Raw genomic sequence first — 24,594 nt, forward strand, 5'->3', positions numbered from 1 at the left:
AACACAAAAGTACTTAAACATATCAAAGTCAACCACCCAGCCAAGCAAGGGAAGGAGGGATGGGGAGGGAACGGGGTAGTAATTGGGTAGGGGATAAATGGGTGATGTGTACATGTATGTCTACACAAGGTTTTTTTTTTACCTCCATATGTATGCATGAATATAATGCACCAATAAAAAAAGATCTGGCTATAATTTGGGCATACTTGGTCATATTTTTTAAGAAAATGGCAGGTCATGTATTCATAATCTATTAACAACAAAATATATGTCAGTTATACATGAACCTAGCTTCGCATCCTCTCTTAAAAGCTGAGTGAACAAGTGTGAATGACCATTTACTGAGCAATGAAAGCCATAAAATGAAATAGATGATTGAGATAATGTCAGTGTCTGGAAAATGTAAGAGAGTGGGCAGGTGGAAGCTACGAATCCTCTGTGGAAAGTGGTGCTCTGGGTTCAATCCCCAGTTCCAAAAAGATGAAAAAAAACTTTTTAAAAAAGTAGGGCATTTTGAAAGAGGTTAAATTAAATTAGGGAATGAGGTGGTTTTTTAAATCAGTATAATTACTCGAGTTTTTCTTCTCTTTTCTGGTTTGGCTTAGGTTTTGGTATCTTGGTGAGCACAAATGGCCAAGTGTTATCAAGAAAGCTGAAAAATAAGCCTTTTCCTTCTACCCCTCATCCTGTTGAAAGTGCCTTCTTAGGCCTCCTATTTTAAAAAGCTGCAACCAAAGAACATTGATTTGACTTGAAGTTTGGAAACTTATAAAATACGGAAGTAGAAATTATTTTCTTTCACTATTCTCTATCATTATTATTATTATTATTATTATTATTATTATTAACTGTAGTACTGGGGGTTGGACCTAGGGGCATTCTACCTCTGAGCTACACCCCATCCCTTTTTAATTTTCATTTTGAAACAGGGTCTAACTAAACTGCTGAGGGTCTGGCTAAGTTTCTGAGGCTGGCTTTAAATTCATGGTCCTCCTGTATCAGCCTCCTAAGTCCTGAGATCACAGGCGTGCACCACCACATCTGGCTATTAAAATGCGAGGTGGGTAATAGATGGGACTAGAGTCACCTCAAAGAAATGGCACTATGAAGAACAGGAATATAAAACACTCAATACATCCCTTTCCGTGCAGTTGAACATAGAGTTTTTAAAAACTGTAATCTGTTTACTATACATGTAAAAGAGGGTTATTTCAAAAATTGTAAAATGTTGAAACTAATAATGAAGGATATAAAAAATCATCTCAAATCTTTCCGTCTGGATATAGTGGCTGTTAACATTTTGGCACAGTTTTTATTTTTTGCACAACCGCGTTTTCTAAGTTTTAAGCAAGATTTGCGTCAATTAACTATGAGCCTCTATAGTTTTTAGCCTTTATCTTTTACACTGAATAAGCCGCAAACATTTTCCAGAGCTGAACATCTCAATCGATTTCCATGTTCTCTGATTTGGGGGGAAGGTATAATTTCAGGTATTTTTAGTAATGTAGCCGTGCCCAGCGGTGCAGAGCCCGAGGATCGACGTGTGCTTTGTTATTCGTTCCTCTGTGAGAGCGCACATTGAGTGGGCTGCACCGGCTGATACAAGTAAGAAAAGGAAAGTGTTTATGCATTGTCCACAGCGTTGGGGGTGAGAGAATTGAGGGTGGCAGCGGATGACAAATATCCTGAGCTGGCTTATGTGTCTGAAACTGATTCCAACACAGTTGCATGAGCAATCTTACTAATACGGCCGTGAGGCATTTTAAGGACATAGACTTTATGTGATGAGGGTTAAAAAATTCTGCACTTGTGGCATATTAATAAAATGTCATATAAAAGATAAAGGCAAGAGGGATTGGCCCTGAAGGGCAGGCCCCGTGACATCACTGATTTTTGGCGCTGTGGATATTCCCGGGAAACTTCTCGGAGGCCGCTGAGGATTTCCTCCGGACTGGCTTTGGACAATCTCCTCCTGTGACTCACAGGAAGCCCGGCTTATAAAAAGCCTCGGTGGGAGCAATTCGTGGTCCTTGACTGACTTCTCGCTGGGACGAGCTGCAGCAGCGGCAGCGCACCTCAGAGACTCAGCGCCCGACAACCTCTTCACAGAACAGTGAGTGCAGAATTCTCTACCTGAGCATCCCAGGCCACACAACACAGATTCGTGAACACATGCGCAAAAGGCTTTTTGCTGCAAGCAGATCTATGCAAACTTTTATATCATCTCACACTTAAAATCTCTCTCTTCTCTTTGACCTGAATGATCAAAACCTTAACTTTTGCATTTATTCCTTACAGTAAATGGCTCTTGAAATAAAAGTGTGGCACTGGAATCTTTGACCTAAAATTTATGAAGATGCCTTACACATCTTGGTAGAATGATTTGAGTAACTGGCTGCATACACCTTTTTCTTTTTTAATTAATCGTGTACGTTCTCTCCCCAGAAAAGTGCCTCAGGCCTTTGGTGAGGACTCTTGGAATCATGGTAGCTGCACAGTTTCTCCTCGCCCTTGCCCTTGGTAAGTGGGTGTCGCCAGGTGGCACAGGGCTCCCCATCGCCTCACTGCTGACATTCTGGACAGACTGTTCTCTGCGAGGGGCTGTCCTGTGCATCGTAGGATTAGCTTAGCAGCTTCTCTGGTCTTTGCCTGCTGTGTGGTCTGTCCCAGGATAGGAGCAATTTACCTCTTACTGTTGTAGTTTCTGTAGGTGTAAAGCATTGATCATAAATGGATGACTTGGGTACCGTGAGCCTTCAGTGTTAGTGTGGTTTTGGTGTGTGGGCATCTTAGCAAATATGGTATGCAACAGCCAGTCTCTACCATGGTAACTTTATAGTTGAAAAGACACATTTTGGGCCGTAAAGTGCCTCCCACGGTGCGTGGCAGCTCCAACCAGAGTCTCAGTTATGCTTTGCCATTCTGCTTTGTGTTCTGCCGGGAAATGCATACGCTATTCAGCTGTGGTGGTGAGTAAGGTAAAGTACCCAGTGGGTGGCCAGCTACAGACTGACACACCAGGAAAGCTCGTTTCTTCATACATCCCTCTTCCTGCTTTTGGAAAGATGAAAAATATTTTGGGTCATCCCAAAGGCCAAGTAGGCTACAGCTAAGAGAGCAGAAAGGCCAGGTAGCGGCTCAGCTGCAGCAGGACTAAGCTTGGCCGTTCCTTTCCCGTCCCCCCAGTGCTGCTCATCAAAGAGAGCAGAGCCTGGTCGTACAGCGTCTCCACGACAAACATGACTTACGACGAGGCCAGCGCCTACTGCCAGGAAAAGTACACGCATCTGGTCGCCATTCAAAACAAGGAAGAGATCGAATACCTCAACTCCATTCTGAGCTACTCGCCTAGCTACTACTGGATCGGCATCAGGAAAGTCAAAGGAGTGTGGATCTGGGTGGGGACCCAGAAACCTCTGACCAAAGAAGCCAAGAACTGGGCTCCGGGCGAGCCCAACAACAAGCGGAATAACGAAGACTGCGTGGAGATCTACATCAAGAGAGACAGAGACGTGGGCATGTGGAATGACGAGCGCTGCAGCAAGAGGAAGCTGGCTCTGTGCTACACAGGTAGGCGCGGCCGCCGGGTGGGTCCGCCGTGCACCTTGACGTGGGTCCGCCGTGCACCTTGACGTGGGTCTGCCGTGCACCTTGACGTGGGTCTGCCGTGCACCTTGACGGGCTTACAGCTCGTGGTCCTTGCTCTCTGCTGTGCTTGTTTTATATTCTAAGATAATTTTATATCCTAAGATACAATTTTAGAACATTCTGATGAACTGCCAAGGTGTCTGTGCTTACTTCTTTGTGTAAAGGTGGGTGAGAAGACGCACACCTATGTTTACAAATCTGCATACAGGTAGTTCTGTACAGAGAGGATGCATATCCATACATGCAGTGTATTTTAGTTACTTGTTTTATTTGCAGCAGGGGAACTGTCTTCTGAGTTTGTGATTAAAGGCAATTTCTATGCTTGGCATAGCATAGAAATAATAATATGAGAGTACAAGGTTGATGACTTGGCACTGGGGGGGGGCACTTTGGCTAGCATCTGGGGCGCCCTGCAGTGACACCTTGGTTGCACGCTGCTGATCCTAAGTGCGCAGGAACTCACCACAAGTATATTACAGCTGTTCCTGTGTGGTTGTGTTCTCTGTAGCTGCCTGCTCCCCTGAGTCCTGCAGCGGCCACGGCGAGTGCATAGAGACCATCAACAACTACACCTGCAAGTGCCACCCGGGCTTCAGCGGACTCAAGTGTGAACAAGGTGAGACGACTCCACCTCTTCCTTTACCTCTTCCTCCCCGTCCTGGCTGGCGCTGGACTCAGTCTGAGTGTCTTCCTTTCCTGGGGTCACCTGGCGTCATATGGTGGGAAAAGGCCTGTGAAGCCCAGCCTTCCTGGACCAGGTTCCAGATGTCCCATTCATTACTTCTGGCACCTGAGCAGGGTGGCCTTATGAGGCTGCCGTGGGCTGAAATGTCACGATGTGGCCCACGATGATAGTTAGACTCTCTCGGTCTCAGAATTCTCACTGTAGCATGAAGATAATAACAGTACCACATCCATAGACTTTATGGTTACCTAATTATGGTTGACACCCAGAATGCCTTCAACCAACAGTGTAGTTCCCAGGGTTCCTCCTGTCTCTACAGGGTGAGAGAGGACAGGAACTGAGTTGAGAAACAGTCTTTGTTCTTTTTTTCAGTGGTGACCTGCAAGGCACAGGAAGGCCCTGAACATGGAAGCCTGGACTGCACCCGACCTTTTGGGAACTTCAGCTATAATTCCTCCTGCTCCATCACCTGCGAGAGGGGCTACGTGCCCAGCAGCTCGGAGACCCCACGGTGCACGTCCTCCGGGGAATGGAGTGCTCCTCTTCCAACCTGCAATGGTGCGTCCCCCAGATTGCACGAGTGCCCTCCAACTCGTCCCTGTTTTTATCCAACTCCTACTAGTACAAAACTCCAGGGGCAGTTCTGATTGTTTATTGCAAAACTTGCTCTCTCGGCCCATAGAGCTAGATGGTCGATCTGGCACCTGCTTGGTGTGAGAGTGGCCTTTATTCTATGTTCCAAATGGTGATTTCTGAGGCTCTGGGTGACCTGGAAGGGAGAGGACAGTGGAGCCAGGGGGACCATCTCCAGTAATTTTAGTGAATCTCTCGCTTTCTCCCCTCGTCAACTTTCCCATCAAAGGAGAAACCTTGAGACCCGAGCACTCTCAATGTTTCTTTTTCTGCCTCAATCTTACCATTTTGGAAAAGGCAAAAAAAGCAAAAGTCACTCAGGTCCAATTGGGCCCAAATAAATTAATGCCCTTTGTGTGCCAATATTGTTTTTCCCCAACTAGTAAAAAATTTTGATCTAGAATCTTTCTTTTTCTTTGCTTTTGTCTTATGTAAATGATAAAACAGATCAGAGTTCACTCAGCATAGACAAAGTAAAAATTATTCTGAAAGGGCTGGGAGGCATGGGCTATAGCTCAGTGGTAGGCGCTGGTCTAACATGGCCTGGGTTTCATCCTCAGTATTGAAAAAAAAAGGTGGAACTATCAATAAAAAAATAAATAAGAGCTTGGTGGTAGGTGTTTCTGTCCCCAAGAAGTGCACTGAGGATTTTGGGTCCACCCTTTGAAGATGGCTTTCTCACTCTGTTACAAAGTCCAGCTGGATGGCAAGGGAAAATACTCCTCTGTGACACTCACGGTGCTCCTCCATCTCCCCAGTGGTCGAGTGCAAGGATTTGGCGAATCCTGCCCACGGGGTCGTGACGTGCAGCCCAGACTCTGGAAGGCCCTGGAACACGACGTGTACTTTTTCCTGCGAGGATGGATTTGAAACCGTGGGAGCACAGAAGCTCACCTGCACCTCATCTGGGAGCTGGGATGAGGCGGAGCCCATGTGCAAAGGTAGTGTTGCACACCGAGGCATGCTGTCTGCATCTCTCTCTCTGCCGGTCCTGGAGCTCTGTGAGCCAGGCTTGCTAATACAAATAAATATGCACCTGTGTTCCAGCCGTGACATGCGACGCCATCCCGCCGCTTCAGAACGGCTCCGTGATCTGCCACCACGCCGCTGCTGGGAAGTTCACCTTCAAGTCCTCCTGCAACTTCAGGTGTGAGGATGGGTTCGTGCCTCAGGGACCAACCCAGACCGAATGCACCGCGCGAGGGCAGTGGACACGGCCAGTCCCAGTGTGTGAAGGTGAGCCGCGGGTCTTTCTTTGACACGTTCCTTTCTCATAGAGTAGCCGTCTTCGCCTTGGTAACCTTGAGACACCTGCTGCTGCCTGATGCAGGCATCTCTAAGTACCCACTCCTGTCTTCCAGCTGTGAAATGCGCCAAGGTCCCGATGCCTCTGAACGGCTTCATGAACTGTACTCCTTCCGCTGCTGGAGAACTCGCCTACAAGTCCTCTTGCGCCTTTGACTGCGAGGAAGGCTTCAGGTTACACGGGTCATCTCAACTCGAGTGCACATCCCGGGGACAGTGGACACATGAGGTCCCCTCCTGCCAAGGTACAACTGGGTTCAGATTCTCACAGAGTGGGCCAAACACCTCATGGGATTTGGAGTCTCAGTTGTTCCAAAGGGTTTGACCCTAATTTCTCACAAGCTGAGAACTAAGTAGTGCTTACAAGTTGCACTTACTGTGTGTGTGTGTGTGTGTGTGTGTGTGTGTGTGTGTGTGTGTGGTGTTAATAAGGACTGAATCCAAGGGCATTCTGCCCAGTCCTTTTTTTAAATTTTGAAACAGCATCTCACTGAGTTGTTTAGGATCCCTCGAAGTTTCCAAGGCTGGCCTCCAACCTAGATCCTCTTGTCTCTGCTTCCCAAGTACTGGGATTATCTGCATGAGCCACCATGCCTGGTTTATTGCTGACTTTTAAGCCAGTTTTAGAAGCTTCCCTGGAGGTTTTTCCTAACCATGTGCCTATTTTTTGCAGCGGTACCGTGCCCAAGCTTAGACATTCCGGGCAAAATCAACGTGAGCTGCAGTGGGGAGCCTGCATTTGGCACTGTGTGTGACTTCACATGTCCTGAAGGATGGATGCTCAATGGCTCTGCGGCTCTGACATGTGGGGCCACAGGACAGTGGTCTGGGATGCTGCCCACCTGTGAAGGTGAGGCACTCATCAGCGGCGGGCCTCTGGGGGATTAGAAAGAAGCACAGGAGCACCATTCATGTCCAAATCAGAATGCCCAGGTTAACAAGCTGGCGGATATTCAATTGTATGGGTCTAGAAAGAAAACAGAAAAGGCAGTGTGTCTGTGCAATGAGCAGAATTCTGACTATTGCCAAAAGGAGACCAAGAGAAGGAAGAGAGAAATAGGAGGAGGAAGAGGAGGTGAAAGGAGAGAGAGAGAGAGAGAGAGAGAGAGAGAGAGAGAGAGAGAGAGAGAGAGAGAGAGGAAGGGAAGGGAAGGGAAGGGAAGGGTCTAATATAGTACTGAGCAAGGCATTGTGCAGGAGCTTGGCAAGTTAGAGGTGCCTGGCAGAGGCAGGAGGTAGACTTGAAGGTGGTTTATGGCACATCTAAGAGACCTCCACGGCCATGTCTTTGCTGCATGGATTTAACACCCTGGCTCTTCTGCTCCTAGTAACCGACGCACACGCAAAGGCCGAGTAGACAGGACAGATTTTGAAGGCAATTCCTCTTCCTGATGATTCTTCCTTCCTGTTGCCTCTTAGCTCCCGCTGAGTCCGACGTTCCCTTGGCAGTTGGACTTTCTGTCGCAGGAACCTCCCTGGTAGCATCGACATCATTTCTATTCTGGCTTCTAAAATTACTTCGGAAGAGAGGTGAGGGAGTTTTTCATGTCCCCCTAAAATGCTTTTAAAAATATTTAAGTGTTCATGCTGATGAGTCATGGCCTCACTTGAAAAATTAAAGAGGCCAGAATCTAGCTATATAAACACGAGTAAGTGGTGGAATAATTAAGCTAAAATCTTAGGAGAAGAATTCACAGTGCTATTCAAAGTGGGAAGAGTTTTAGGAAATATAAATGACAATTGTGCTAATACTGCAGAACTCCAAGGGGCGCTATTTGTATTGAATCCTTTGGTGCCTCTGGAGTTGGGTCCTGAGACTGACATGGTTAAGTGTTGGGGGGGGATTTAGGCGAAATGCTTCTTAAGATTATTTAAAATTCAGTCTTAAGTTTGGAAGTATCTCACAAGGAACATGCAGACACATCTATGCACACTCAGGGCTCGTTTGGCTTACAGAGTCTTTAATTTTTTTTTAAATTAAGTTGAGACATGTACAAAATAGGAAATTTTGTGTAAATAAAAATGGAGATTTTAGAGGCAGCTGAAGACTCTGGCCAGCTGAGCCTGCAGCTCTTTGCTGGTGTTAGGGAGCCGCCGGGTTCTTTGCATGGGGGTATAGTCTGCAGGCTACCTCAGTTACCCATTCGTGCTATGATTGATTGTTAAGGAGCCCCCGAGGCACCGAGTTTGCTCTGCCGATCAAGTCAAAGTGTGTCTGTATTTGCTATGCTCTTAAAAGTCATTGAGCCCAAATGAATGGTTTTCTTTCTCTTGCAGGAAGGAAATTTGCTCCGACCAGGTAAGCTGTGTCCCTGTACAGGGCATGCCAGAGAGCATTCTATGCATGTTCCTCTGTCTGTCAGAAAACAGGGCTTTACTTGGTGTTCTCATGCGTTCCACAGGAGCAGCTGCCAAAGCCTTGAGTCACAAGGAATCTACCAGATGCCTTCGGACATCATCTAAGTGCAGAAGAACCAGGTATGGCTTGAGAATGACACGCAAACGCCAGAGTGTGCGTCCCCTCCACCCGCTGAGTCTCTCCTGATCCCCTTTCCACACTGCCGTTTTCCAAGAGTTTCTGGAAAGTTCTTTCATTTTTTTGTTCTATAGGAGAAAAAAAAACTGGCTTTTTTTGAGCTATTTCATTTATAAAAGATAATAGTGATGCGAGCTGACCCTTGTGCAGCACTTACTATACCCTAACACTGTTCTAAGGAGGGAATTCCCTGAGATAGAGGTGATTACCTGAAGAAAGAGAGACACAGAGAAGTTAAGTGACTTGTCCCAAGTCTCAGCACTCCTAGGCGGTATCTCCAGGATTCGAACCCAGGCAGTCTGGTGCTAGAATCTGCATTCTTAAACATCTGCTCTGCTTTCTGAGAAATTGGAGGGGTCATGTGAAGTCCCTTCAAATAAGTTTTTCTAAATTTATAGGCAATTTTAGGTTTATAGAAAAAAATGGAGCAGATAGTTTAGAATTCCAGTGTATTCCCTGCCCCGTTCTCAGTTTCCCCTCTTATTAACTTCTTGCATTAGCACGGTCTTTCTTTGCAAAGGCAGGCCAGTACAGACGCGTCAGGATTAATTAAAGCCCACAGGTTACATCAGGGCTCACTCTGTGCTGTCCATTCTGTAGGTCTGGACAGATGCACAATGGCGAGACCCACCATGACGGTGACATCGAGAATAGGCTCCTCTCCTGACCCAAGGGCACTTGCTCTTGTCATTTGGTCCACCCCAGTGAGAGCACACGTGACTCTGTGCTAGGAGGTGCATTTATTTGTCGCTAGCAGTATGCAGAATATTGCGATGACACACACATCTGCTTGTATTTGCAGGAACCCGGTGCCTCCAGGAAGCTGGAGGGACAGACGGCAGAGACTGAGAGCCGAGCAGCACCAGGCCTCCCCTGCCTGCTCTACTCACCGCCCCGACAGCTGTGACTGTGACTCTAATGGAGCAAAACGCAGAGGGCAAGACCAGCCCGACACCAAGAAGACTCCATCCTCTCTCTCCTTGCTTTAGGATCAAGAAAGCTCTGGCCACTATTGAGGAGGACATTGTCTTCAGAGCAAAGACGACGAGACCAGGGCTCTTGGATCTCAGGATGGCTCTTCTGGCTCTTCCTTGCTGGCTGGTAGCTCAGGCGAAAATCATATGCTGTGGCTTCCTATCTCTTTGGCCCCTCACAGAGGGGCAACTACTTATTGTAATAGTTGCTCTCAAGAGGATAGAGAATAATTATCAGGAGTTTGCTGGAAACAAATTCTCCCAAGGTATTTCACTTCTAAGTTGAAAAAAGTGACAAATTTTTAAATGCTACAGGTGACTGCAGGGAAGTTCACTGTGCAAGGTGCGAATTCTGCTGAGTGCTCTGTGCAAGGGTGTCCAAGCACAGGCAGAATCACTTTTATCCCCATGGGATTCGATTTTTTTTTTTTTTTGGTAATACTGGGGATGGAACCCAGGGGCATTCTACCTCCGAGCTACACCCCCAGCCCTATTTTTTATTCTTTATTATTTTGAAACAGGGTCTCACTAAATTGCAACAGGCTTCACTAAGTAGCTGAGGCTGTCCACAAACCATGGTCCTCCTGTCTCAGCCTCCCAAAAGCTGTGATTACAAGTGTGGGGATTCAATGCTTTTGAAAGTGTTTTTGGAGACTGTGGTTTATTTTTACTTACATTAAATATAGCATAGTCTTCCACAATTCTTGATTCACCATGGGGGCTTAAGGGACTTTAAAAATTTGTAAATGTTGTGGATTATGTTAAGGTAAAAGTTGCTTATCCTAAATCATCACCTTTTTGTTTATTAACAAATTTTAATGTTACGTCGGCAGGAAGTTTATTTCAGAGAAGGATAAAGGTGAATTAGCATGAAGTTCTGAGTGTTGTACTACAGCTCTTTTTAAAACATGGTACTATCAAGAGAATAAAACCTGAATGGGGGGGTTGCATAGTGTTAGCATAGATAGATAGATAGATAGATAGATAGATAGATAGATAGATAGGTGGTATCCTACCAGTATGCAACTCCTCCGTTCAGGTTTAAGATTGTGAATCAATCCATGATCAGAACTCACATGTGAAGGATCCAGCTGGCGGCTTTTGCAGAGGGGGATGTTTACCTAGGGAAGGTCCCCTAGTTGTTATATGTTAGAATGTTCAGGAGGGAAAGAGGCTTGTGTGAGCAGCTGCTTGGGTTTATTTATAAGCGCAGCTTAAAATTCCTAGGGAATTTCCAATTATCCCTGATGGTGAGAAATTCTTGTTCAGTGAGCACCAAAGCTATGAATGTCACGATCTGCCACATTTGGACTAAGTTCAAATATTGGAAAAGGAAAGCTCAGGGAAGCGCTGGCTGAGCTAGGCAATGATAGAAGCAAAGCCATGGACAGTGAGGTGTGAAGAGCGAGGCCTCAGGGGCAGGAGAACTGGGGCAGGGAGGGAGAGCGGGAGGGAAACTGTGAGCCATTAGATAGGAAATGAATTATTATTATCCCTAGAATCGCTCAGAGGCTGTAAATATTTATGTATATATATTGCATTAGAAGTAACTGCACAGAATTCAAATGTGGTCTGTATTTTTAGTTTTCTACAGTATTTTAAATTATGGTTTAAAATATTTTACAGTTTTTAAGTATGTATTTATTTAAGCTTATGTTGAACTTACTGTACTTGACATGGCACTATACTATAAAGTTTGACAATAAATGTTCTTATATTTATCTCTGTGTGTAGGCTCTATCTTAAAATTTCTTAATGGCATGTAGGTAAAAAATAAAATAAAACACCCCATTTAAAAATGTACAAAATCACTGGGTGTGGTGGCACACGCTTGTTATCCCTGCGCTTGGGTGGCGGAGACAGGAGGATCGCGCAGAAGACCCTGTTTCCAAAAAAAATATAAAATAGGTCTGGGAGTGTAGCCCTGGAGGTAGAAGGCCCCTGGGTTCCATCCCCAGTACCACCAAAATAAATAAATAAATAAAGTACAAAATCACCAGACATGGTGGCACATGTCTGTAATCCTGCTACTTGGGAGGCTGAGACAGGAGGATCACAGATTCGAAGCCAGCTTTAACTACTTAGTAAGACCTTGTTTCAAAATTAAATAGGGTTGAGAGTTTAACTTGGATGTAAAGTGCACCTGGGTTCAATTCCCAATACTATACACAATACACACACACACACACACACACACACACACACACACACACACACAATAATAAAATAGAAGTGGGGCGTAGCTCAGAGGAAGAGCACCCCTGGGTTCAATACTCAGCAACACTCACACACACACACACACACCTCAAATAAATAAATACAAAAATATTCAAGATCCTGTATCCATCACCACTGTCTCACACTGTAATATTTCTACTAGCCCAAAAAGCAACCCTGTGCCCATTCACAGTTACTACCCACTCTCGGCTCCCCCTGCTCCCGGAAGCTACTGTTCTATTTGGGTGCCCGTGGATTTGCCTATTCTGGGAATTTCACATAAATAGCATGTCACTTGAAAGGGCTTGGCCTTCTCCCATGTGCCCTGGGACGCAGGGCGAGTTAGCCGTATCCGTAGAAAGCTCCTTTCTGAAACGCCATACGGGACTGCTGCTCCTTGGGGTGCTGGTCCCACAAGGCACCAAGCCAGCCTGTGCTGCAACATGCCTGCTTCTGCAGCCTGGCCTAGAAAACCCCTCTCTGCGTGTGGACAGGCACAGAACTGAGGGTACCGGGGGAAGAGTGTGTGTTACACTTACCCAACACCTATGGACAAAATGACCCAAGGGAAAGGACACCGCGGGCAGAGACGCCGTCTGCCCAGCCTGCTACCACTCAGCTCTCCTCTGAGCAGTCGCTGGCCTCTGGGATGCTATCCCGGATAAATCCTGCCATCTCTGGGCACATTCTCGGGCCTTTCTGCAACCTGCCCCACCGCCCTGGCACAAATGGGCTGCAGGTGTGACAGCAGCTCACGACCCCGAGGGGTTTTGCTGGTCCATCTACCATTCATTCACTTAGCTGACATTTGCTGATCGCTAGACCTTACTCTTCTATAGCACATTTATACTCTGAAAGCCCTGGCCACTGATATTTAAAACTGCGAGGTGAGTGACAACAGTGTGCTTTAACCCAAGAGCTGAACTTGAGAAGAATACAATCTGAGACAACAGAAATGAGAGACGGCCAGGGCTCAGTCACGTGGGCTCTTGCAGGGCAATGCAGGGACTGGGCTCTTGCTCAGAGAGGGCTGGGAAGCCACTGGGGGGATTTGGGCAGAGGCTGGCATGGCCTGACCTGTGATATCTTCTGTCCTTTTCCCAGCCTGGCCTCCCTTGCCAGTGTCCCTTCTCATCCTTCCTTGCTGTGTCCCACACGGGTGAACCCTGGACCCTGCAGTATTCCATCCCTGGTGGGCTGGTTTCCAGCTGGTGTGAGCAAAGGATGTCAGAGAGCCAGAGGAGATGAGCAAGGGCACTTCTTCCCTGCTCACTCCTGTTTGTTTGGGTGCTCAGGCCCTGGAAGTGCCTGGCTCCTCCTTCCACCATGGCTCCTCATCAGGCTCTGATAACATTGTTTTTACCCCTGACTTTCCATCCAGAACAGGGACAGCATGAGGAAAGGGCTGGTTTCTGAATGCTTTTGTTTCTCGTTTGTCCTTTTAACCTCACTCAGTCTTCATGGGGTCTTCCATTCAAGGCTCTTCATCAGCAAATAATTCATCCATCTGGGGAAAATCTGTTTCTTGTTTGGCTCCTGAATGGTATACATTGAATTGAACCACTTAAGGTTTGCTGAAAACAGGTCGTAGAGGAAACATAAAAAGACAGAATACAGATTGGAAGCTTTTGCAATAATGTAAGTGACAGATGATCAATGGTAATTATGATGGTAATAATGGTGATGGTGATGATGATGGTTATGGTTGATGATGATGGTGATGGTGATGATGATGGTTATGGTTGATGATGATGGTGATGGTGATGGTGGTTATGGTTATGGTGATGGTGATGGTGGTTGATGATGCTAATAGTGATGATGCTGATGGTGGTGATGCTGATGGTGGTGATGATGCTGATGGTGATGATGGTTATGGTGATGATGGTTATGGTGATGATGATGGTGATGGTGATGATGATGGTTTGAATGCAGAGTGAAAGTGACTGAATGCCACAGAGGTTTTAAAGATAAGGTTGAGCTGGACGTGGTGGTACACACTTGTAATCCCCGCACTTGGGAGGTGGAGACAGAAGAAGGATCACACAGGTTCGAAGCCAGCCGCTCTGGCTTAAGAAACCCTGTTTCCAATTTTTTTTTTTTTGGTGGTACTGGGGTTCCTGGAAGCCCTTCTACCTCTGTGCTACACTCCCAGACCTATTTTTACATTTTTTATTTGGAAACAGGGTCTCCTAAGCCAGCACGTGCAGCTGGCTTCGAACCTGCGCGGTCCTCCTGTCTCTGCCTCCCAAGCGTGGGGATTACCAGTGTGCGCCACCACGCCTGGCCGGCCCTGTTTCCAAATTTTAAAAAAGTATAAAAATAGGTACTGGGAGTTTAGCCAGGAGGTAGAAGGGTTTCCAGGAACCCCAGTACCACCAAAAAAAAAAAAAAAAAAAAAAAAGTTGACAATCTTCCTGACACACTGGATAGGAAATGTGAGAAAAAAGAGAAGTCTCAGTGAACTCGACCATTTTTTCCTAAGTAGCTGGATGGATGGAGTTATGAAGAGAAGAAATTCCCATGTAAAATTGAGAGGCTCATTATACAACTCAGTGTAGCTGTGAGTAGTGTTCAGCTGCAAGGGAATGCTCCTGGCTGAAAAATATATATTGTATAACATGTATATATATGTACATGAGTCATTAGCATGCAGATAATATTCAAAGTTCAGTGGCTAGAGAGGATTACTGAGTCTGTGAGGGTATAGAAAGAAAAGAGAAGCCATGATCCTGGGAATACTCCAGAGGCTTGGAGGTTGTGGAGTGGAGGGAAATCTGCCCAGGAAGCAGGGAAGGAACAGCCGATGAAGCAGAGGAAGGCCCAGAGTTTCCTGGTCAGCTGTGGCTGGGGACTTGGCTGCTGGCATTAGTCTGGAGCAGGTCCTGGGAAGCACAGTCTTGGGGACTCTGTGTCTTGGTCTTGGGGACTCTCTTGGCTAAAGCCTGGCTGGGTAAGTTCACGAGCGGTTGGAGGTGAGGCAGTTCTTCCTGGGTGTAGAAGGATACTGGCACTTTTATGGGTCTCCTGGTTCCCAGTGTGTCGTCTCTTCAGCAAGTCCTCCAAGTCCTGCTGGAAGTTGGGTTTAGTTATCTGCACACCAGGTTGAGAACCATCTGATCTCAGTGCAGAGCTCCAGCTCTGTCTCTTACCAGGGACGCTACTCAGGCAACTTCCCAGCTTCTCTGGGAAGCTTCCAGATGGGAATAATGAGTTCCTACAGCCATGATAAAGAACAAGGCAATTGATAGGGTCTGCCCAGTTCCTTGGTTCTTATTGTTGCTACTGTTTTTATCTTTTTTAAGATAGAAATCAGATTATTTCAGTGACTTTTCTTTTGGGTGTCTTCCATTGGTCACTCCTCAATTTACAGGCAGTTTTATGTATACTTAAAAAAGTAAGCTACTTGTAGGTTTCCAAAAGCTAAAGCTCCTGAGTTTCTCTCTCTCTCTCTCTCTCTCTCTCTCTCTCTCTCTCTCTCTCTCTCTCTCTCTCTCTCTCTCTGGAGATTGAACAAAGGGACATTCTTCTACCTCCAGAGCTAAACCCCCAGCCCTTTTAATTTTTTATTGTGAATCAGAGTCTCACTGATCTGCTGAGGGTCTGGCTAAGTTTCTGAGAATGGCTTCAAACCTGTGACCCTCCATTCTCAGCCTCAGAAATGTAAGGATAACAGATATATGCTACCATGCTGGCCCTTAGGCTTTCTCCCGGGTTAACCTTAGGAAAGCCACGACCAAGATCTTCCACTAGGGGGCGAGCAAGGACAGAGGGAGAAGAAGGACCAGACATCCCTCAAGCTGCCCAGGTAGCTCTGCTGAAGTTTAACTGTCAGCATAAATCTGTCCAAAATATGGTTTGGGGCTGCAGTATTACCAGAGCCATCACTGAGGGCACTCAGGAATTAGCCTCGTTTAAAAGGAGAGAATAAATGGGCTTCCTAGTCATTTACAAAATATTCCACCCAACAACAGTTGAATTCACATTCTTCGCAGCTGCTTATGGAACCTTCACCAAACTGGACCATATTCTAGGCCACAAAGCAAATTGTAACAAATTTAAAATGGACATAATACTTTGCATCTTTTCAGATTAGGATGGGATGAAATTAGATATCAGCAGAGAAGATCCCTAAATTACATAAATTTACATAAGTATATAGATTACAAAATATATGCATATTTAATCCACCTTTGAATGAGGAATGAGTCATTGGAGAAATAAGGGAAGAAATTTAAAAAGTCCTAAAATCAAATTAAAATAGAGACACAACTTTCTGAAATTTCTGAGACACTGTAAAAGAGGCCTTAGGAGAAAAATTTAAAGTACTGAATGCCCACATTAAAAAAAGAAGACACCCTGCATAGAAATTAACTCAAGATGGATTTAAGACCTGGAAGTTAGACCAGAGTCTATGAAGCTGTCAGAGGAAGGCATAGGTTCAACACCTCAACACATAGGCACAGATAGAAACTTCCTCAACAAGATCCCCAAAGCTTGGGAAATTAAGACAAGAATTAATAAGTGGGGTGGCATCAGACTAAAAAGTTCCTGTTCACCAAAGAAAATCATCAAGAGTCTAAAGAGAAAGAAAGACTATAGAATGGGAGGCGATCTTTACCAGCTATCTCTCTGACAGAGGTCTAATATCTAGAATATACAAAAAACTTAAAAACTTTACACTAGGAAAACAAATAACCCAATCACGAAATGCGCAACTGAATTAAATAGACATTTCACAAAAGAGATAAAATACATGAAAAAATATTCAACATCATTAGCAATCAGGGAAATTCAAATCAAAACTACACTGAAATTCCATCTAACCCCAATCAGAATGGCAATTACAAAGAAGTCAAATAACAATAAATGTTGGTAAGACTGTGGTAAATAGACATTCTTTTATGTTGTTGATGGGATTGTGAACTGGTCCAGCCACTATGATGATCAGTGTGGAGATTCCTTAGAAACTGGGAATGGAGCCACCCTATGATCTGGCCATACCACTACTGGGTATCTTTCCAAAGGGGAAACCAGAGAACTACCGTAATATATGCATATCCATGTTCATAGCAGCACAATTCACAATAGCCAACAGATGAATGGATTACAAAATTATGGGAAATAGACACAATGGAATTCTACTCAGAAATAAAGAAAAAATTACATTATTTGCAAGAAAATGGAAGGACCTGGAGAACATTATGTTAAGTGAGATTAGCCAATCACAGAGAGTGAAGCGTCATATGTTTTCTTTAATATGTACAGGATAGGGAGTAATTGGGATACAATTAAAATTAGACCCCAATCTCTCATCCTGCACCAGAGTCAACTCAAGACAGATCAAAGACCTAGAAATTAGACCAGAAACTTTGCAAATACTAGAAGAAAAAATAGAACCAACTCCCCGATCTATAGGTACTGGTAAAGACTTCCTCAATAAGACCCCAAAGCTCAGGAAATGAAGATTTCTGCTTAGCAAAGAAAATGATCAAGAGCCGAGAGAACAGGAGAAAATCATTGCCAGCTACTCTTCTGACAGAAGGCGAGTGCCTAGAATATATAAAGGACTCAGAGAAAACTTAACAGAAATCCAAATAGACTAATTAAAAAATGCGCAATTGAATTGAATTAATACTTCTCCAAAGAAGAAATACAAATGACCAATACATAAATAAAAATGTTCAACATCATTAGCAATCAGAGAAGTACAAATCAAAAATGCACTCAGATTCCGTCTAACTTCTGTTAGAATCAAGAATAGAAAAAATAATAAATGCTGTAGAGCATGTGGGGAAAGAGGAACTCTTCCACAGGGCTGGTGGGATTGCAAATTGGCCTGACCACAGTGGACATCAGTATGAAGGTCCCTCAAAAGACTAGGAATGGAACCACCACGTGACCCAGCTAGACCACTCTTTGGCATGTTCCCAAAAGAATTAGAGTCAGCGTGCTACGGTGACCCATGCATATACCCATGTGTATAGCAGCACAGTTCACAACAGCCAAATTATGGAGCCAACCTAGGTGTCCATCAGTGGGTGAATGGGTAAAGGAAATGTTGTGTATACACACAAGGGATTTCCCTCAGCCAGAAGGACAAAATTACATCATTTTGCAGGGAAATGGATTGAACTAGAGAATATTATGTTTAGTGAAGCCAGCCAGTCTCAACACTCAAGGATGGCATGTTTTCACTCATATGGAAGCTAGAGAGAGAATACGAAACAGAGGACTGTCTCTGTCTCTGTCTCTGTCTCTCTTTCTTCATACTAGAGACTGAACCTGAGGGCATTCAACTTCTGAGCTACACCCCCAGCCCTATATTTTTTAAATTTTGAAACACGGTCTGCCTAAGTTGCTGAGGGCCTTTCTGAGTTGCCCAGGCTGGCCTCCAAGTGGTGATCTTTTCTATCTCAGCCTCCTGAGTATTGGAATTATAGGCATGCACCACTACACCCAGGTCATAAGGGAATTTAGGTAAACAAGGAGAAATACTAATAAAATAGTGGACGGGGTTTGGGGGAAGGAAGTGGGGAGAGGGCAGAGGAGGCTCGAGGAAGGAGACAGTTCAAATGATGCAGTGTCCCTACATGAAGGCATCACTCCTGGTCTCACTAACACGCACTGAGAGGAAGGGGCAGCGGGGTTGGATACAAAAGAAAATGCACCAAATACTGTGTGTGTGTGTATGTATCACTTTGAATCTCGCCATCATGTATAGTTATAATGCACCAATAAAGGTATTTAAAAAGGAGAAAGAAGAGAAAAAGGAGGAGGAATATTGACAACAATAAGATAAGCCAGAGGTTGAATGCCCCTGTGTCCAGCCCCCAGTACCACAAACACCAAAGCAAAGCAAACAAATGAATACAGAAGGATAAGGCGAGGGAGTGCTCAGGAGAGTGGAGGGGCGGATGGGAAGATGGGGAGGAAAGGGAGGAAGAACAGGAGCACACCTTCTAGCAGGCAGCTTATTTTGTCGCAGGGACAGGTGATAGAGAGGCGCTCAGGAAATGGGTGGGGAGGCTGGAGAGGCCAGAAGAGGAGGGGGGAGAAGAGGGGTGAGTCTGTTAGGGAAATGCTCGCTAGCTGCGCTCAGCACCTTCTCCCCAGCACAGCAGCAATCGGTTCCTCTTGCACAAGGACCAGAGACCCGGTGCTGAGTGGCGGGCTGGCAGGCTGCAGAAGGACTGGACCAGGACCAGGCAAAGACATGGTGAGCCTCTCCACTGCAAGATTTCCAACCAGACAGAAACTCTTCTGGGGGTTGTAGAGGCCAGGAGCAAGGGGCAAGAAGTGACCCATTTTGTTCTAGGTTTTAAAATGATAGAAACCAAAACAATGCTCTTGTGTGTGGCGGTCTCAAAACAGGGACCCTGGAATCTCTCCTCACAGACAGGATGATTTCCTTGCAGTTACAGTGTCTCAGGTGAGATTCCTGAGCAGGTGCCATTGAACTGAGCAGTGTGTGTGTGTGTGTGTGTGTGTGTGTGTGTGTGTGTGTGTGTGTGTGTTACTAGGGATTGAACCCAGAGTTGTTCTACCTCTGAGCTACAACTCCAGCCCTATTTTTCTTTTATTTGAAACCAGGGTCTCACTAAGTTGCTGAGAACTTGGCTAAGTGGCTGAGGCTGGCTTAAAACCTGTGATCCTCCCATCTCAACCTCCCAAGCACTGGGATTACAGGTCTGTGCCATCAAACCCAGGTGAAATGGGCACATTTGCACTTTTGCAATGAAACACTGTGGCTACTTGAGAAGTGCTGCACTTCAGAAAATATGGTTTTACATTGTGCAGAAAATCTGTGGACTTGTAATTTGAGTTTCTCAAAAGTATATTTCTTCTCATTAAAAAACAAAATAAAAATTTGGAAACTAACTGCATCCCTTTCCTGGTGTTCATTGGCTTGTCTAATTTTGCTATTTGAGGCATTGACCCATCATGACTAAGTGTGAGAAGATAGCATTCAATCTAAAGATCCCTAGTTCACGAAGCATGAAAGAACACCTTTTAATATATGCGTATCCGATCTTAAGTAGTGTTGACCTGAAAGCTCACTAGAAAAAGAAGTACAAAATTTACTGAAATACAGAAAAACATCAGCGCAATAGTGATCAGCTACTTGAGACTGAAACACAGAAGCAACATAAGGAAAAACAACTATGCATCAGTGTGGGGGTAAATCTGATGTGATTTACTCGTCCCTGTGTGAGAAGTGTGTCACCCTGGGCAGGGTGAGTAGGCAGGTGTGTTTTACTTGAACGTTCTGAGAGCTGCGGGCACGCCCTTGAGGTGCTGCAAACTTGTGGTTCAAAATCTTCCTTTTGTGTTTTATTTGCAGATATTTCCATGGAAATGTCAGAGAGCTTGGAGGGGCCCAGGGAGCACCTTCAAGACGTGGATTTGGATGGCGCTCTGTTGTGGTACGCTTGACATGTGTGTCCTGCCAGACCTTTTAGACTTAGGTTCATTTTTCTTAGGTGTCCACTGAGAGTGCCTGGTTGTCTACCAGGTAGACATCTGTTCATTCTAACCTTTCTGAGAACACCTTTTTCCCTCTTGATATCTTTAGTTCTTCCCCAGGAACCTCCAAACACTATTACCTGCCATACCCTGATTCCTGATAGTCTCACAAAAGCCTTCAATTGTGAAGGTTTAAATCATTAAGAAGCTGCTGACAAGGTACTTAGCACTCTGTACTCATTCTTTTTGTGTGTGTGTGTGTGTGTGTGTGTGTGTGTGTGGTACTGGGGTTTCTGGAAGCCCTTCTACCTCTGGGCTATGCTCCCAGACCTATTTTTTTTTAATATTTTTTTATTTGGAAACAGGGTCTCTTAAGCCAGCGCGGCTGGCTCTGAACCTGCGTGATCCTCCTGTCTCCGCCTCCCAAGCGCGGGGATTACAAGCGTGGCCACCACGCCCGGCCTCTGTATTCATTCTTTAGCACTCCGTTTTCTACTGATGTACCAGTGCACATCACTGCAATTTCTGTAATTACACCACGGGTTCCCTAAGAGGAGGGGCTTTTAGATGTTTTTCGGTCCTTCTTACATTGACATTTCAAGTTTTGTGCCTGAGCCTCCAAGATTCTCCAGCAGCAGCTTTGAGCTTTCTTTGCCATTTCCCAAGTAAGCTCATGTCTTCTTGTTCCCCCGCTTTGATTTTCTTCTCTGACCAAGCAAACACTCCATCTTCTTCTTATATATGACTCTTAACCATGTCTGCCTGTGTCTCCTGGGAACCTAGGGCTCTTTTTATTCAACAGGTATTTTTTGGGTCCCTACAATGTACAAAGACTATTTTAGGTACTTAAGAACAGAGCAATGGCCGCACAGTTCCTTCCATGATAGAACTTTTGACTGTTGTTGAATGGCTCCTTCAACGCTAAGTTCAAAATGGTGTGTTAGGATGTCCTCTACCAGCAAAGTTTCCCAGTTCTATTTGATTCCTGATATGTTTTATTTGCTCAAGATCACTGTTTCTTTGCACTTGTTACCCCCTGTTCAGAATCCTTCAGAGGACCTATGTTTATTAGTAGATCTATGTTTAATGGGATCTATGTTTTATTTGGTATTTTTCCATGGTATTTGCCTTACATCATGACAATTCAGTAAGAATTGATGGTTGTGAAAACTTTTTACCTTCCTGTAAAATAGAATTTCACACAGATCCTGCCACTCTTAGGATGGCCTATATGGTTATGAGTCCAATCTGTTTTTTTCAAAGCCCTCCTATTTGAAGCCCACATATGGATTTACTTATTTCGTAGTTCTTTAGATTGAATCCAGGGGCACTCTACCACTGAGCTACCTCCTGGCCATTTTTATTTTATAGTTTGAGACAGGGTCTTTCTAAGTTGCCCAGGCTGGCTTCGAACATAGAATCCTCCTGTCTCAGGCTTCCTAGGACTCCAGGCATGCACCACTGTACCAGCTTCTGTAAGTTTACTAAACACCACCCACTGAGCATCTCTGCATAAAGAGCATAATGCAACCCATCTGGTATTTCTATATTTTTTGGTTTCATAAATTGTTCTCTTTTTACTATGCAATTTGATGTATAAGGCTTGGATGATGTACTGAGGCTTGCCAAGAAGAACTTTGCCTACAATAAAATGATCACTTATTTATTTATTTATTTATTTATTTATTTATTTATTTTTGTGGTACTGGGGATGGAACCCAGGGGCATTTGACCTCTAAGATATGCCCCCAGCCCTATTTTTTATTCTTTATCTTAAAGCAGGGTCTCACTGAGTTGCAAAGGGCCTCACTAAGTAGTAGTAGCTGAGGCTGTTCACGAACCGCAATCCTCCTGTCTCAGCTTCCCAAATGCTGGGATTACAAGCGTGCACCACCACACCCGGCTAAATATTGTCTTTTAAATATGAAAGAAAGTACATACAATATGTCTTTTGCTGCCGGCCGTGGTGGCACACGCTTGTAATCCCCGCACTTGGGAGGTAGAGACAGGAGGATCGTGCAGGTTTGAAGCCAGCCGTGTTGGCTTAAGAGACCCTGTTTCCAAATTTAAAAAAAAAAAAATATATATATATATATACACACACACACACATATATATATGTGTGTGTATATATATATATATATATATATATATATATATATATATATATATATATATATGTCTGGGAGCATAACCTGGAGGTAGAAGGGTTTCCAGGAACCCCAGTGCCACCAAACAGAACCAAAAAAAAAAAAAAAAAACCAATATGTCCTTTGCTTCTCCTTTAGGAGAAGACCTAAGAAAATTGATACCTGTATCATTACAACAATAATAAACATTGGCCGGTGGGAAATTTATCCCAGGATAAAAAAGTACACTATAGATTGTAGAGTAATATGACAGCATACTTCAATTAGTTTTAAATGATTGAAAGCCACTAAAATGTGGTTTTCGAATGTCTAAGAAATGCAAGATATGTTTTATGTGAAAGCATTTTGAGGGAAAATAAAACGTGAAAATAACTCTAGAGTGGCCGCTTTTTATAAAATAGCTCCATGAGTCAAAGCATTCTGTGCTCAAGCAGAAGGTGTGGGTTCTACTTCAAATCTCCAAACGACTGATGCTGTGGCCCCTGAGAAGTCACAGCAGTGACGTCGAGGGCCCTCAGTTCCCCGTCACCACGCGATAGGCTCAGCCTGGCTCTCTGCTGGGTCGCTTCCACCTGCAACAGTATGTGAGTCACATGTCTCAGGCTATGTCTTTCAGATTTCCTGACACATCATGGAACCCACTGCTGGACTTACCATTATTCTAAAAAACCCATGAACTGGGAGAATGCTAGAAAGTTCTGCCAAGAAAATTACACGGATTTAGTTGCCATCCAGAATAAGGGAGAAATCGAGTACCTAGAGGAGATACTGCCATTCAACCCTTCTTACTACTGGATAGGCATCCGGAAGATAGGAAATACCTGGACCTGGGTGGGCACCAACAAGGTACTCTCCGAGGAAGCGGAGAACTGGGGGGCCGGGGAGCCCAACAATAAGAAGTCCAAGGAGGACTGCGTGGAGATCTACATCAAGAGGAACAAAGACTCGGGGAAATGGAATGATGACGCCTGCTACAAACGCAAGACAGCCCTCTGCTACACAGGTGGGGTGCCGCCAGACTGCGTGGGACCTCCCACTCGGGAAGGCCCAAGTTAGAACAATCAGATTTGCCCCTCAGAGACGCTAGGGATGAGAACGCTGGCTAGCTCGCTCTAAAGTACCGCCAGTCCCCAAACAAGTTCGAATCACCCCTGAGCAGGTTTTGGTATGTAAAGCGGATTCCTGCGCCCACAACTGTGTCCCTAATTTGAGTTAAGTCAAGGGATAAGGTTAGTAGGTGGAAAGGAGGAGGAAGAATTAGACAACCAGGCAGGGAGTGGACAGCAAGAGCTGGGCTGGCGCAGGGCTTCCCTTCACACCACGGGCTTCCCCTGCAGAGCGGGGAGCACAGCAGTGCACGCCCCTGTCCAGCCCAACCTTACTGATTCCATAGAACCAACGTCACACCATCTTTGGTGGAGGGAAACTTCTGTCCAAACTGTGACAGCAGTTCCAGCACCATCAGGATTGTTGCCAATCAGATTTTAACAGTGAAACATAGTTCCTTTGGTCTCATGTAAATTAGACTTTCTACTAATTTAAAAGTTTAGATTTTTTTTAAGCCTTAGTGCTTTCAATAAAGGAAAGGATTGCTAAGCAGAGTGCAGAAATGATGGAGGTCTAGCTATTGTTTTACGTGCTTATTACCTTGAAAGCAAGGAATTCCAAGCCTTTTAATGAGTGCCGGAGGGCTAGTATGTACTATCATCATGTGTGTGTGTGTGTGTGTGTGTGTGTGTGTGTGTTTACTGTCATTGAATCCAGAGGCCTTTTACTTTCAATCTACATCCCCCATATCTTTTGTAATTTTTTTAAAATTTATTTTATTTTTTAATTAATTTATTTATTTTTTGTGGGTCTGGGATGAAACCCAGGGGCATTCGACCTCTGAGCTACACCCCCTGTCCTAATTTTTATTCTATATTTTGAAACCGGGTCTCACTGAGTTGCAGAGGGCCTCACTAAGTAGCTGAGGCTGTCTGA

The 24,594-nt window shown here is 44.9% G+C and overlaps 2 protein-coding genes across 2 annotated transcripts in view; both read left to right on the forward strand.

Annotated features, from left to right (window-relative positions):
* Nucleotides 1–2,483: 2,483 nt before the first annotated feature.
* Nucleotides 2,484–15,807, forward strand: SELE (selectin E; the record flags this gene model as incomplete). Its single annotated transcript, XM_080698791.1, has 16 exons — nt 2,484–2,520; nt 3,187–3,570; nt 4,157–4,264; nt 4,706–4,891; nt 5,725–5,907; nt 6,014–6,202; nt 6,328–6,516; nt 6,945–7,121; nt 7,691–7,809; nt 8,549–8,570; nt 8,674–8,749; nt 9,610–9,744; nt 9,797–9,908; nt 10,097–10,124; nt 12,493–12,737; nt 15,721–15,807. The coding sequence occupies 16 exons, from the start codon at nt 2,484–2,486 to the stop codon at nt 15,805–15,807; spliced, it is 2,277 nt and encodes a 758-aa protein (XP_080554917.1).
* A 4,353-nt stretch (nt 15,808–20,160) lies between these two features.
* Nucleotides 20,161–24,594, forward strand: part of SELL (selectin L) — a gene marked incomplete at both ends in the record, with an annotated part of 37,992 nt that continues 33,558 nt past the window's right edge. Inside the window, 3 exons of the mRNA XM_080698793.1 lie at nt 20,161–20,232; nt 20,340–20,421; nt 23,228–23,614. Coding sequence (XP_080554919.1) covers nt 20,161–20,232; nt 20,340–20,421; nt 23,228–23,614 — 541 coding nt within the window. The remainder of the gene's footprint in view (nt 20,233–20,339; nt 20,422–23,227; nt 23,615–24,594) is intronic.

This window comes from Muscardinus avellanarius (genome assembly GCF_963383645.1).
Source record: "Muscardinus avellanarius genome assembly, chromosome: 7".
Taxonomy (NCBI): domain Eukaryota; kingdom Metazoa; phylum Chordata; class Mammalia; order Rodentia; family Gliridae; genus Muscardinus; species Muscardinus avellanarius.